Source organism: Vicugna pacos, chromosome 6, assembly GCF_048564905.1.
Source record: "Vicugna pacos chromosome 6, VicPac4, whole genome shotgun sequence".
In the NCBI taxonomy this organism is placed as follows: Eukaryota; Metazoa; Chordata; class Mammalia; order Artiodactyla; family Camelidae; genus Vicugna; species Vicugna pacos.
Genome location: NC_132992.1, coordinates 71,257,567 through 71,272,878, shown reverse-complemented (window position 1 = coordinate 71,272,878; position 15,312 = coordinate 71,257,567). Strand labels below are relative to the sequence as shown.

General features: G+C 43.7%; 1 protein-coding gene across 11 annotated transcripts in view; it reads left to right on the top strand.

Moving 5' to 3' along the window:
• Window positions 1–8,706, top strand: part of AREL1 (apoptosis resistant E3 ubiquitin protein ligase 1) — a 39,011-nt gene extending 30,305 nt beyond the window's left edge. For 10 of the 11 annotated variants that reach the window (XM_072963427.1, XM_006206071.4, XM_015240775.3 and 7 more), the window contains 8 exons: window positions 298–407; window positions 984–1,163; window positions 1,338–1,463; window positions 3,191–3,320; window positions 3,408–3,466; window positions 5,328–5,417; window positions 5,840–6,015; window positions 6,125–8,706. In XM_072963427.1, the coding sequence (XP_072819528.1) occupies window positions 298–407; window positions 984–1,163; window positions 1,338–1,463; window positions 3,191–3,320; window positions 3,408–3,466; window positions 5,328–5,417; window positions 5,840–6,015; window positions 6,125–6,227 (974 nt within the window). In that variant the 3' untranslated portion in view covers window positions 6,228–8,706. The remainder of the gene's footprint in view (window positions 1–297; window positions 408–983; window positions 1,164–1,337; window positions 1,464–3,190; window positions 3,321–3,407; window positions 3,467–5,327; window positions 5,418–5,839; window positions 6,016–6,124) is intronic. The other variant, XM_072963425.1, reaches the window with a different exon arrangement.
• Window positions 8,707–15,312: the final 6,606 nt, after the last annotated feature.

The window sequence follows — 15,312 nt, the reverse complement described above, 5'->3', positions numbered from 1 at the left end:
GGGACTTGGAGGGGGAGCTCTTAGAGTTTGAAGCAGAAGGGCAGAGTAACCTTTGTAGGACCAAGAGAAATGTGTTTCCTGGGATCTCCGATCTTCTGTGTTTCCACACTAGGGGGCATTAGCTTAGTGATGAGAATAACTTTAATCCCACAGAAAGGGGTGGGATTTATAGTTGAGGTGGACTGGAATGGAGGGCACTAAGGTGGTGGAATGGAGGAAGTGTAGAATGATGAATAAATGAACAAAAGTGATAAGAGATGGTAGGCTGGAGTCACTTTATTTTATGATACTTTTCAGCTCTGGACTGGGGAGGGCCTCGCCGGGAATGGTTTGAGCTAATCTGCAAAGCATTGTTTGATACCACCAATCAGCTCTTCACCCGATTCAGTGACACCAACCAAGCATTAGTGAGTCTGTGACTTCCCCAAAGGGCGGGGATGGGGAATGTGGATTATGTTATAATGGAGAGACTAATAAGAGTTTGAATTAATCAGATTGCCTCCCTCCTCTCTGCCTTCATTATTTCATCTATAAAATAAGAGAAAATGCAGACAGATGAATATTTAACTAAAAAGCATTATAAAGCTGTGGCTATTCTACTCATTATTATTTTAATAATTAAGCCACTTTCTCAAAACGTATCCGAAGCAGTTGAACTCTGTACAAGATCTAGACTTCGGCTGAAAGAAGTTCTAGTTTAGAGAAAAGGCATTATATCATCCACTGATTACCTTCCATATGCATAAACCACAAAATTAATATAAGATTCTTCGACTTAATGTAAGTCAATTTTGCCCTTTATCCTTTAGTCACTTTGAGTTATTCAGTTGTGGCTACCAAAAGACTGATGCCATGTGGACGGGCTCTTTCATCATAACACTGGAATTCTTGCTCCATTGGGATAGAGTTGAGGAGGGAGGACCTTTCCAGAACTCAGCTTGAAGAAAAATGGCCCAGGGCCTTTTAATCTCTCTCTTTGACAGGTGCATCCCAACCCTAATCGCCCCGCTCATCTGCGCCTAAAGATGTATGAGTTTGCAGGGCGACTGGTGGGCAAGTGTCTGTATGAGTCCTCTCTAGGAGGAGCCTACAAGCAGTTGGTCCGAGCTCGCTTCACTCGCTCTTTTTTGGCCCAAATCATAGGACTGCGTATGCATTACAAGGTAACATCTTAGGTGTGCATTTTCTACTAAGGCCCCTGGCCACTAACTCTGGAATCTCTCCACCCTGAGCTTGTTATTCTTAAGGTTGAAGGGGTAAGTGGTTCCACACAGTGACAAAGCCCATTGCTTTGGGTAAGAGTAGTCATGTTGTGTTGTGTTTTCCTCTCTCCTTAGTACTTTGAAACAGATGACCCAGAATTCTACAAATCTAAAGTTTGTTTCATCCTCAACAATGACATGAGTGAGATGGAGCTGGTCTTTGCAGAAGAGAAATATAACAAATCGGGTCAATTGGATAAGGTGAGAAGGAGGACTGAAGCCTGTGTGTCCCATGGTTCCCAGCCTTCTGTAGTGCAGGGCTGTCTACTAGAACTTTCTGCAATGATGGAAGTGTTGTCTATTTGTCCTGTCTTTTGAGCACCCAAAATGTGGCTGGTGTGACCAAATAACTGAATTTCTCTTTTTACTTTGATTAATTTAAATGTAAATAACCACATGTGACTAGTGACAACCGTATTGGACAGCACAGCTTTGGGGCATTGCATCCCACACTGTATGGTCGTGGCCTATTTGAGTGGAGCCAAAGACACATTTAACCATCCATCCCACCCATTCCTTCTTACCAGCGGAAAAAGAACTAAGTGATAGTGAAATGTCACTGCACAAGCAGCTTTGGAAGGGATGGCAGTGTCTCTCTCAGCATTAAGGGTGGGGATATGGATGACTCCTGTTTTAACACTGTGCTTATATATTTTTAAATGTTTTATTAGAAAATTAATGGCCAAAAATAATTCTGGTGCAAATGTGGTTTCATTTTCATTGCGAAGTTAAATAATATGAAATGATAATGATGAAGCTAAAGTTGCAGTAACATATAATTGAAAGCAAAATAGCAGTGACTGAGAATGTGTCATCACTGTAGCGCGGTGCTGATAATCAAATAGCCTTCGTGAACATTGTGGGAATCCCAGCTGTCGGCCTTTGCACATATGTGGGCGGAGCCTATCTTCCTAACCCACAAGGCATCTAGAGTCAATAGAATACTGAATTAGGGTCTGCAGGCCTAGGGCAGTACTGATTTTAATTGAGTTTAATATGAATTCTAAATCATAGTAATTTACTTCTTAGGCTACTAGTTAGAAATGCTTACACACATAAGATAAAAATATCCAGAATTGTGCATAATAACAGAAAAAGTTTTACATATTTAGATCCATTGATAATCCTTGCTGGAGCAAAGTTCCGTCCCTACCGTGCTGTCACTGGGACCTTAAAATCTGATGTTGTAACTAAATGGAGGCTTTCATTCACCTGTGAAGACAACCGTGGTCATTGTACACAGGTTTTCTGGGGTGGTGGCTTTAAGCTATACCTCAGGGCTTCCTCAGAGCTCCCTTGGGAATTGTTTGTTGGGAGAAGGGTTTCAATTCTGTTTGAGAATTATATAGTTCAGCCTTTTCTTTGCAGATAGGAAGACTGGGGGCCGAAGTATGTAAGTGACTAAAATCCTGTAGCGAGTTGGTCACCAAGTATCAAGACGTGGCTTTTTCCATTGACTCACGCTGAAAACAGAAGAATGTAGGGAACAGCTGTGCCCATCTTAGAATTTCTGAGACCTGAAGAGACTTCTTCACTACTTGTCTGGCTTTATTTATTGTCAGTTGGCTCAGGGGTTTAAGAGAAGAGGTCAGTAATGGTTGAACTTTGAATCATAGAAACATTAAAATATTGCTGACAAGGAACCATTATATTTTCCTGTTGCATCACCACTATTTATTTGATCAGGTCAGAGAAGACTCACTCAGATACCCACTACAGATATAGTAGCGAGTAGCATACAGCAATAGCAGTAGGAACCCTGAAGCTTAGTAACTAAATAAAACCAAGCTTGTTGAGAACCTGAGTGCACAGCAGGAGCTTGTGACTGGGATGGAATTCAGTAATGATGTGTTTATGGGACATACTGGGCAGATACCATCTTAGAAACTCCCATCCACATCCTGTCCCTGTCTTTTGCCTCTTTTCAGGTTGTAGAACTTATGACAGGTGGAGCTCAAACCCCAGTCACCAATGCCAATAAAATCTTCTATTTAAATTTGCTGGCCCAATACCGGTTGGCCAGTCAAGTGAAAGAGGAGGTGGAACATTTCCTAAAAGGTGGGATCCTGTCTGCTCTTGGTTTTGAGGTGAAAGTACCTGTATCTGTGGTGTGGATATGGCTTTAACTTGGCTACTTTGTTTCAGGCCTGAATGAGTTGGTCCCTGAGAACCTTTTGGCTATTTTTGATGAGAATGAGCTTGAGGTAAGTGCTTACAATTGGAACCCCCTGTTCCTGGCTTTGTGTTTTGTTATGCCCACAGGAACCAGCTTACTGCATCTTCTGTTATGAGATGTGGTAGAAAAGCCTTTTAAGAGTTGGTTTCACTTTTGTCAGTCTTCCATGCATTGACCCTTTCTCCAGCTTTTAAACAATTTGAATGTGAAGGAACCAGCAAATGGCTAATTATTTAAGAAGAGTAATAATATTTATTTATTTATTATTCATTTCTGTTATTGATACTGGTTGAATAGGGAAGAATGTTGATATCCTGTATAATCTTCATAAATCCTGTGACATTTTAAGTTAGTTTAAGGGAATAATAGAATTTATTTGTTCAGAAATTGTTTATTGAGTGACTCATTTGCCATGTGCATTTGGGGAACTAGGGGGTTAGCAATGAATAAGACAGAGTCCCTGCCCTCATGGAGCTCCATTCTAAAAGGAGGCAAACCAGAAATGTGACATATTCACAGCTTTGGGCTACAGCACTATATAGTTAATATATTCTTACTTTACATCCTGTAACAACCAAAATGCGGCTATGAGATGATAAATATCTTTCTGTAATTAGCAAAATTGAAGTTCTATGAACTTCAGGTGCAGGCAACAAAATAAAGTCATTTTTCAACCTGCTGCTCACAGGCGATAGATACACCACAAGTTAATAGTTTTAACTTCCCAGAGCCTCTTTCCTGCAGAGGGGAATTTCTTCCTTAAAAATGGGGAAACAAAAAGTAGTTGCAGGTGGTCGTACACAATTTTGATTCATGTTCAGTGAACTGGCTTTGAGAACAAGAGTCAAAGTCTTGTGCAATTTTCACCACATTTTGTACCTTTAGATATGAAATCTGAATAATGAACTCTCTATCCTCAGCCTGAAGTTTGTGATAGACCTGTCACCTAGTGCTGTCATTTTGAGGGCTGAGGAACAGGTACTGGTGTATTTTGCTTAATCATGAAGCAAAGCATTTGTAACAACTTGTAAAGTGAGTAGCAGGAAGGACACTATCTCTTACACGGTTGTTCCCTATCCTGCCCTTGGGGTTGTTCATTAGTTGAGCAATTTCTTTTTGAAGGATCCAAGCTTCTCAGGCTTAATTTGGGCTTTTCTTGTCTCTTGATTAGGCTGTATCATTCTTTATAGCTATTGGATGAGTACTCACAGTCTGCTAAGTAACTTGCTGGATCCTGAACCAAATTAGGACATCAACAAGATGTTTAGGACTCTGATGTCATTAATGTTCTCATTTTTTGGCATTCTTTTTCGTTTATCTGATCGAGTAGAGGCAGGGCTGAAGGGACCGTAGTAAAAATTCAATCCGTAAAAGAAGGATGGATCCTGGGAAAAAGGAAAGGCCGTCTAACAAATTCATAAATGGGGCTGGGGGTCTTCATCAAAGGGCAAGGGCCTGCTTTTCCCCCTGGTATTCATTCCCAGGCCACATCCAGAGCAGACCGTCAGTAAACACTTAGTTCCCGTTTTGTCCTTTGTTTCAATTGAAAATCATAGCAGCAGTTCTTAATTAGGGGTGCACATCAGAAATGCTTAGGAAACTTTTTCAAAATATGCAAGCTTGTAACCCATCATTAGAGATTCTAATTCAGTAGGTCTAAGGTAAGGCCATAGGCAAATATATATATATTTTTAAGCTGTGTGATTTTTACTGCACTGGTTATAATTGATTTTCCTGAAGCGGTGTTCTGGCATTATGACCTCACCTTCTATCCTCTTTTTTGGTGTTTTCTTTATTCCATATTTTGCACATCAACATAGGTAATTTTGACTTTATGGTGGGTCTTTGCCCCTCTGACTATCCGAGTAACACCTGTCTGTTTTCTCCAGTTGCTGATGTGTGGGACTGGGGACATCAATGTATCTGACTTCAAAGCGCATGCAGTGGTTGTTGGTGGCTCATGGCATTTCAGAGAAAAGGTAAGTGAGCCAAACTTCTTTTAGTTTGATTTGTGCTATATTGGAAGGGAAAAGTTTCAGAAGAAAGAAGTCAAGGAGTTGGAGAAGCAGACATGTCAACTGGGGAAGTGTGATATATGTGGGAAAGCAGGTGGTTGTCCAGGCAGAAGGGAGCCCTGGTCCCTCAGGGCTGTCATGCTGACTGCCCCAGGGGCAGTACATTGGAAAGGCAAAGAAATAGAACCAGCAGTCAGCAACTACCCTCCAGTCTGTGTGACAATATCAGTTCCTTTTAAAGAGATTGTCTTCACCATTCCTACCTGTGTCCTCAGTGGGCAGTCACTGGGACCCACCCCCACTTCAGAATATCCTGTCCCTTCCCCTAGGGGTCAAATCCCAGGCTACACACGGGTGTAACCCCAGCCTTGTTCTCTCCCTGCCAGGTCATGAGGTGGTTTTGGACTGTGGTTTCCAGTTTAACACAGGAGGAGTTGGCTCGGCTGCTTCAGTTCACAACAGGCTCCTCTCAGCTACCACCTGGAGGCTTTGCCGCCCTCTGTCCCTCATTCCAGATTATTGCCGCTCCGACCCATAGCACGCTACCAACTGCACACACGTGGTGGGTATCTGACTGCCTGATGCATGCTGTCATGGGGGATTACGTTTCTGGCCCTTGCCAGCGTTTCTCATGGTGTGAATTAATCACTGCTCTCTCCTTGTCCTTCCAGTTTCAACCAGCTGTGCCTCCCTACATATGACTCATATGAAGAAGTGCACAGGATGCTGCAGCTGGCCATCAGCGAGGGCTGCGAGGGCTTTGGCATGCTCTGACCACTCTCCTGCCGTCCACTTGGCACCCGTGCTTTCTGGAGCATCCAGGTGCACAGAACACACATAACCACTGACCTTCACATACACATAACCATCAGCCAGAAGCTGCTGCATGCTCCCCAGTGTCTGGAGTATTTGGTTGCCTACAGGCCTTGTCCTTCCCTCGCCCCCCTTCCTTCCCTTCTCCCCTACAGGCCACTTTGGCAGGTACGTAATCTGAGCTACTCACTCAGTTCCAAGAAAAGGGCCATGCTGCTGTAATTTCCATTGGTTCCTAGAAGATCTCAGTAGCGGGAGCTGCCTCAGTAGCTGAGGGAGATTTCTTGGAGAGCTGGTATTGCTCAGCGTAGCTCAGCCTGCTCTGCTGATGCTCCTTAAACCTCCCTTCTGTGGCCCTACCTACTTGACCTGAGGTCAGCAAGTCCTTCTCATGGGCAGGGTGATTGCTACTTCTCGCCAGAAGCAGCCCAGATAGGAAGTGGCCCATGTGAGCAGTCTTCAGTTTTGTCCCTCTGCACTGGACTTGTGCTCAGGCTGTGGCACTGGACTACCTCTCATAGTGACTGATAGCACAAAAGGATCTTTTTTTTTTTTTTTGAGGTGTCAGAACTGGAAAAGGAGCTTTCCTTGCAAGCATTTCTGGAAATGATCATTAATCCATACAGAAGAACTCTCTAATAAGCTTTTTCTTGAATATGAGCCAGTGAGACAAACAGACAGACCTAAGAATGTGAAAGATAGCTGGGCTGTTGCCTCCAGTGCTGAATGTGATTCTCCTTTAGGGTTATGGGGCATGCCTAGGCACGTGGCTGGCTTGAAGACTACTGATGCTTGTCCCTGAGTTTGTTCTTTTTACTGAGGCGTGGCTGAGCCTGGCCACTTACCTCCAAGTTATGCAATCTGCTAAGAGCCGGGGATTCTTTAGATTTCTACCGAGGAAAATTTTGGAGCAAGCGATTGAGACAGTAAGATAACATGCTACTGATGCCTGCTTCTCTCTCTGCGTGGTGTTCTTGGACAGCCCCAAGGCAAGAGAAAAGGAATCAGTAATTTAATTGCTGATCACAGGTCCTTAGGGTCAGGATGCTGGGAACACATAGAGGAGATATGTCAGACGATAACACCTAGTTATCCCAGTCACTTCTTGTCACTCCATCAGTTACCAGGAAGGGGAACTAAGGAGGGAGGAAGATAGATTAGATTCACTGTTACATGATGATTGAAGAGAACTTGCAGCTGTTTCTTGGAAGATGACGACAACCGTTTTTGTGATTTGAATGAAAACATTTTCAAGACTCAAAATTTCATCAAGTTCCCAAGTTTCTGTTTTTAAGAAGGCTTTGCTGCAAGCTACCATTCCCAATGGGGCATTTGACTCTAAGAATATTACAAGCCATCTTTATTGCCAAAACCAGCAAGTACAAAGAGTCCAGAGATGAGGCGGGACTTGCAGCAATGCCTTGGCCTCCTGGAAGCACGTCTGAGCCCTCCTGTTCCCAGGGATCATGAGGAACATGCCTTCTGAGCTGCTACACTTCCTGCCTGACCTCACTCCTTTGCAGTTGTCATTTGTCCTTGGCATGGATGCTGACCTCACTCATCCTTGGGGTCTAGGATCTAGCAACAGGGCCTCTATACCCCAGGGTCCTCCATGCCACATGGTCACTGCTCTCCTCAGGGACCAGGACAAGGTGCTGCTGCCTGCCCCAGTGTTTTCCCACGGGATATGTACAGGCAGGTTTCATCGTCCTCTTGGGAAACATGATGCTGCCCCTCGGGCCCAGAGAGGGATTTCCAGCTGGGGGCACGTGGGCTGGTTTTGCTGTCTTTGGCCATTGTTCCTCTTTTGGATTCTGCATTCTCCCCTCCAGAGACTGATGCTGGAGCTTAAGTTGATTTTCATGGCTAGGTCTGTCATTTTAAGCTCTAGTTACAGCACTTTTCAGAGCATCCTGGGTACCATTGCAGCACAGCTGCGTCCTGTGGTGGTTCTTAGCCCTAGGATCTTTGTTTAACAAAAAAACCCTTTGGTACTGTTGTGGTTTTCTATTCTTCTAGTTTACTCTCTCCTAATTCTGTTGAAAAGTTATCTTTGTTCTTTTGACCTTTTTCTTTGACCTTTTTTCCTAATCCTGCTTTGGAACTAGCCACTGTGGGGAAAGGTACAACATGTCGGAGAGAAGGGAGAGTGTCTGTTACTTCTTGAGCAATTTTCTATTCACGTTTCTTATTTTGTCCAGTTCTTTTATTTATGCCCTTGTGGCCCAGATACTTGGGGGGCCAGCTAACCTCCTGGCCTTTGAGTGTCTTTGAAGGAGACCAGGCACCAAGTGAACACCAAGGAGAACGTCAGCGTGTTTCTAGAACTTCAGCAGAGACCAAGCCCTGCTGCAAATTTGTCAGGCCAGGCAAACGGGCCAGACAGTTGCAGTGGTAGTGTAAAAATTTTGTACAGTAAATAAATGAATGATTAAAAGGACTAAGGAGCAAGTGACTGCTTTAAGTGATGCTTCAGGGCTTAAATTGGAGGTGGGGAAGGAAAAGGAAATTTTAGAAATGTTTCTGCATTTCCCCAGTAATCCCTTCAGAAGGAGTCAGCTGGGGTAGAATGTACTCCGGAGCCCAGGCCTGGCCAAGACCTTCTTGCCCTTCCACCCTTCCCTGATTGCTGTCCATGCTGCCAGGCAGGCCCACAGTGCTCATTTGCACAGACCACCAAGGGCTGGGACAGGTGCCTGTGCTCAGCTCCAAAAAACCAGTTTGACAAAAACAGAGGATGTCTGTTGTCATTGGTCTTTTAAACATTAATTTGTTGTTGTTTTACTACATAAGAAACTCAGTGTAGACAATTTGGAAATAAAAAAAGGTACCTGAAAAGTTAAGTTACTTGCCATCCAGAGGTAATAGCACTTTGATGGATAGCTTTCTCATTTGCGTATAATCACATATTTCTCAGTGTCCTCCCTACACACACACACACACACACACACACACACACACAGGTGCTTTCAGTTTCTCATGCACTGTTACCGCTGAGCCACTGCAGATCAAGTTCTCAGACCTCTACCCAGCCACCCTTTTCTTAGGACTACAGTAGAGGTTCTCCAGCCAGCAGCTTGACCAGCGTACTCCTTACCTCTGCTTTGGCTTCACTTAGAGCCTCAAGCATAATAGATGAGCTCAAACTATCCTGTAATACTTTCATTTAAAAATGAATGATTCCTTTTTCTTTTATTTTGGGATGAACATGTATACCAAAAAAAGGACATACAAACATATACAACTTAAATAATTATAGGGGAAATGCACATGTAACCACTGTCCAGGAGAGAAAGAAAACAGCACTGCAGAGCAAGTCTCCTCCCACCCTTTTAGAGGTAACTATTGTCGTGACTTTTAGGCTTTTTCACCAATCCCCTTTTCAAACAGTCTGTCCTAAAAATCACAGTGGGGAGAGGGTTAAAAAGAGCCCATGTCATCTCAAGGTCAGTTTCTGTATAGTAATTACTACTCACAATTAGTTTTAAATCTTCTGGAACCACTGTCACCCCATGAGAACCTAGTTCAGATTCCTATTGCTCGATCTGATGAGTCATGTTCAAAGACCACAAGATCTCTCTGCAAAGGGCTTTCCCCAGATATACTAAATTGGATAGTCCTTTGTTTTTATACCCTGAAGCAGTTTTGTGGGCTGATCTAACGTGATCTCTTTGGTGGTCAGCAGGTTCTTGAATAGCATATACGTGTAGTGGTATTGAAAATGACTCAGTACTAAACTGTCTCAAAAATTGTGGGATGGCTAGTATTTCTGACTCAGGGTACTGAATCTGTGTACCTTCTAACAGAAAGCTATCCCAGAGTTCTTGGAGAGCTTACTGTTTTTGGAGTGCAAAGGGAGTGGATTTAGAAATCTGCAGGGAGCATGATGAAGATCTTGGTTTGTATGTGACGGGGGACTGCTAGAGTTGAGATACGCCTTGCTATGAATACCTTTCTCACCCCCCAAATTCAGTTCATTTTAATGTTGCTTGTATAAGAATACTTTTTGGCAGCCACAGCAGGCTGCCTGCTGGTTCTTAGCAGTGAACCCAGGTATAGTCTCTGCAAGATGGTCATGAATGCCTTAAACCATGTTCAGCTGGCCAACCAGTCAACTTTCTGAGTGAGCAAAGTCTTAGGACTTCACCTTTTCAGGGTGATTCTAGGAGGAAGTCAGTCTTGGACTACTTAAGGAGGTAGGTGAGGATATAAATTTCTTTTACTAATTTTACTGAGTCCTTGACTACATGGCCCACCCGGATGACAAGAACCTGCTTGCATCCTATGTTTCTGACTTAAGGGCCCCCAGGCCTCCATCCTCCCTTGCGGAATAGGCATCTCCTGTCATTTGGCCTTTTCTCAAGATGCCCTTTAAATGCTTTTGCATTGAGTGTGCAGAATGGGATGCTCAAAGGGTAGGCAGCCATGAATTGATGAGTTTGAAGATTCATATTTTAACTCCCATGGTTCAACCTTGGGCAAGACGATCTTTCAGTGTTAGTTTTCTGACCTGCAAAATGATGCTGTTAACTAAAGAAAATTGACTAATAACTTGGATCCCTTGGAAAAAAAGTTTTGCTATATACAATATGTGTGATACCATATTAATTATAGCTCAGGGCCCTGGTAGTTTCTACAGCAGGTGGCTCCATGGGTCTGGGGGCAATAGGGGATGCTAGAGGGGATGACTGGTATGGGGTGGGGCTCTTTTCCCACCTTGCTGTGTCTGCGTTCCTTGGCCAGCTCCTGCCACATCCAGGCAGGCCAGAGAGAATGGGTTTTCAAGACCTGTGAAGAAGACCCCAGATCAGAAGAGACCTCCTTCATATGACCCTCCAAGAGCCAGAGGAAGTATTTGAGAGGACTGCATCGAAACCTGTATCATATGGTAAGCAACCTAAAACCCCTTAACTTACCTGATTACTGAATTATGGTAACAGCTGCCAGTTTTTGAGCTCTCCCCTTATGCTAAGAACTTTAATATATGTTGTCTCATGTTGACAATGACCCTGCAAGGAAAGTCTTGTTTTCTCCATTCTACACGAGACACAGTTGAGGCTCAGAGAGGATAAGCAGATGCCAAATTTCCTTAGCTAGCCAGAGGCAGAGCAGCATTTGAACATGAGTCTGTTTCATCTCAAAGCCCAAACTCTTTCCCCATTGCTGGTTTGTGTCTAGTAGGTTAGCTTAGATCAAGAAACAACACAGGCACTGGGCCACCTGCGTTCACTGACAGTGTCACATTCACTTGGTGACACTGTGTGACAGATGAGCACTTTGTACCTTTGTCTACCTGTCAGTCACCAGAGGATTTGGGATTTATGAGGAGAAAGCCCTATTTAGTCAGCATAGATAGCTTGTAAGAGATACAGCAATTGGTAGTAGCTTTAGAATCTTTTGCATAGGAAATTCCATAGAATACCTACTAATGACTTGAGTGAAGTGACTTACAAGTTTAAATGAATCCTGCATAGAGTATAAAAGACACCCTTGAGGATATAACTGACGAAGAAAATCCCAAAATTTTAATATCCCCACTTTGGTGGAAAATCCATAGGCTGTATGCAAATCAAGTATTAGAATGAGGTCAGACACGCTACACAATAACCTGATGTTTATCTCTGGTAACTTAAGTCTGCAGAAAAAGACTCATTTAAGTAAATCTTTTGTCTCTAAGCTCTTCTTTCATGAAACATAGCACCATTTGGCAAAGGCCAAATCTCTGGTGGATATCTCGCTGAGGAAGGAAACATTTTCAAGAATGCCAGAGTTAAAGGGAGACACACACCTCAAACAAAACTGATTCTATTGGAACTATAAGCATAGTATCTCCTCCAGGGTGAGGGGTCCTGAACCTCTCTGGGATGAAGTCCCCCTTTGTTTCTACAACCCCCACTTCACCTGCATTATGGTCTTGCATATGAAGGAATCTTTCTGAAACTTACCCTCTTTTGACAGATCAACAATGTTCCCTCTCTACTCAGAACTCCCACTCGAAGGAGTTGCCAAGACATTCTTCAGTTTGCCCATTAGCAGAGTCAGGGATATCTATTTGCAAGCCAGCTGGAGAGCCTTTGATGGCTTTTAAGTTACATTGAAAACGAAGTGTTGTGTTATTGTGTAAGAGGAAGATGATGTGTGTGTCATCGGTTTGTGCTAGTTCTCATAAATCCTAGGTCTACACTCAAGTTATTGTTTTCATTTCCTATATGAGTACCTCCCTTGCCCCTACCAAAAAACAAACAAACAAACGAAAAAACCCTGATACTTCTGTTCCATCATTGGTTTTATGGGCTTTCTTTTCCCTTTAGTTCTTTGCATCTCTGCATTTCAGCAAACATTTCCTGTGTATCAGGAACTGTGCAGGGAGCTAAAGACACACAAGATAGAATGTGATCCCTGCGTCTGAACAGCTCACAGTCTTGTGGGGGGAGACAGATATATAAACAATCCATATTCCTTAGAATTTCCTTTCCCCAAGGCTTAAGCACCCAAAGCCATCACCACCCACCCCCATAGTTTCTCTCACTCCTGTTTAATTGGGGGGGGGTCATTTCTGTTTATGCATTGGAGATTTTCCAAAGTAATAGAGTAAAAGCTGCAAGTGAAATTTGTCTAGCTCCTTACACGTATACAAAGGGAGGGATGTTAGTCTCCCTGTTGATTTTCAGAGAAGCAAGAACCCTTGCAAAGATGGATTCCAAACTGACCCAAGGAGCAAGCCCCTCATTGTGCCGTAAATAGGCCATCACAACTGAGCAGTTCTGAGGATAGGCTGGGAAAGGGGACTGCATCATCTTAGGACCCACTCCCCCTTTAGCATACTCTCCCAGATAAAGCAGACCTGAGGGACTGACTTAGGCACCAGGGGGTTGGCTGGTAGACTGCAGAACAGTGACTGAAATTCAGATCTTGAGTGAATGGGGAGAGGGAGGTATCTCCAACACTAAAGCAATCAAAAGGTTTGTACTATGATCAGAATAACTACGGGGTGGCAGAGGAAAGACGAAGTAATGTTATTTCCCATGAACCCAGAGGTATGAAGAGGCATATCAGTTTCATGAATAGCCATGAGGTTGGTTGGTTGTGGCCACTTTAGGTGGAAACACTGAGTGTTGCTCCAATTTTTCTCAATGTTTATCAAACCCAGGAAACTGGAGGCCTTGGTCATCTCTTTGCAGTGTGCTGCAGCTGATGCTTAGTCCTCTCTGGGGTTTGGGTAGATCTTAAAGCTGATCCCCCAACCTTCTGGGATGGATCACAGCTGGATGGGCCTTGGGTCAGACCGTTGCCTTGAGGACAGTCTTCAGGCTCCTTTTCCCAGAGGGATTTCTCTGATATCTTTTCATGGTAATGCCAGCCTGCGTCTCCTCAAAAACTCAAAGCAACAGAGGTAAATTCTCCTATAGATCTGACTCTAGCTCTCCCAGTTGGGGTAGCCAAACGTGTTGTCTGATCCTGGCAGGCTCACGAGTGCATCTCTGGAGGTGTCTGGAGGTGGGTTTGGATACAGCAGCCATGCATCTGCCTGCTCCACAAAGGTTCTGGTTTCAATAGTTCTGAGTGAGATCCCCCTACACCTTGAAATTCTCTTGTTTTGGCATCCAAGCTATGTCTTCTCAGACAGCCTCTCACACCTGGAAGCAGCACAGAACCCTTTTGTCAGATCGTATCTTGAGTATGGGCTCCAAAAATGTCACTGGAGATTAACTATGGGGGAATTAAAAGAAAAATTCTCCAGTCCTGACTTTTAGGGGTCAGGCTGGGCTTATAGGGGCTTGGCATGGTCAGAAAAGGGGGCCAAGATAGTGGTTGGCACAAGGATATGGAGAACTCTGGAAGCAGAGCCAGAGACTCTAAGGATTGAGGCCCAGGAAAGTCTGGCACAAGTAAACATTGGGTATTTAACCGGGAACAGTCGCTCTATTTTTCTCAGCCTTGGCAGTAGGTCAGGGCAACAAGCAGTTCTAGCTGGGTCCACATCCTTCCTATTGTCTCCACCCCAGCCTTGCTCCTCGTCCCAAACATCTGCTTCAGATTTGGGCCCTTGCCTTCTCTCTGATTCCTGTACCAAACCACTGGTGGCAAGGATGAGGGGGCAGGTCTGCAGGTGTGGGGTGGGGAAGAAGAGGAGGAAGACTGGGAAAGGCTGTTTAAAAGTTTTATTTCAGGTGCTGCAAAGGATCTGACCTTTTTTTTTTTTCCTGTCTTTTTCCTCTCTCTTTTCTTTTTTTTCTTGAAGTATAGTCAGTTTACAATGTTGTGTCAGTTTCTGGTGTACAGCATAATGTTTTAGTCATACATATACATACATACATTTGTTTTCATATTCTTTTTCATTATAGGTTACTACAAGATATTGAATATAGTTCCCTGTGTTATACAGAAGAAACTTGTTTATCTATTTTATATATAGCAGTTAGTATCTACAAATCTTGAACTCCCAATTTATCCCTTCCCACTCCCTTTCCCCTCTGGTAACCATAAGTTTGTTTTCTATATCTGTGAGTCTGCTTCTGTTTTATAAATAAGTTCACTTGTGTCTTTTTTTCTTTTTAGATTCCACATATGAGTGATATCTATTTTTAATTTTTTTGATGTGTGTATGTGTCACCAAAATCTAACCAGTAAGTTGTTTCACCCTCTGGGCAGAGGAAGCAACCAAGGCAGGGAATTGGGACCAGCTGGTGAAGCCTCCAGGCATCACATGCTTCCCAAAGGCAGCTCAGAATCACTCCGGAGGAAGCAAGTGATTAGTGCCCACAACGAGCAGTGAGCAGTTGGGAGGTGCTAAAGAAGTATTAAACACCTTCTCCAGCTGCAGCTGCCGGTAACAGACCATGAGCCAGAGCAGTGAAGCTAGCCTAGGACTGGGGGTGGCAGGAGAGGAGAAACCAGCCAGTGATAGCCGTTATCACAGCAGCCTCAAAAGTCTCGCTAGCAGGGATTCAAGTTTCTCTAGTGCTTGCCCTGAAATCCCAATCCATTTTAAATAACAGCAACACCCCAAGGGAAAATACTGGGAAGTAATCTCAAAACTCTTGTA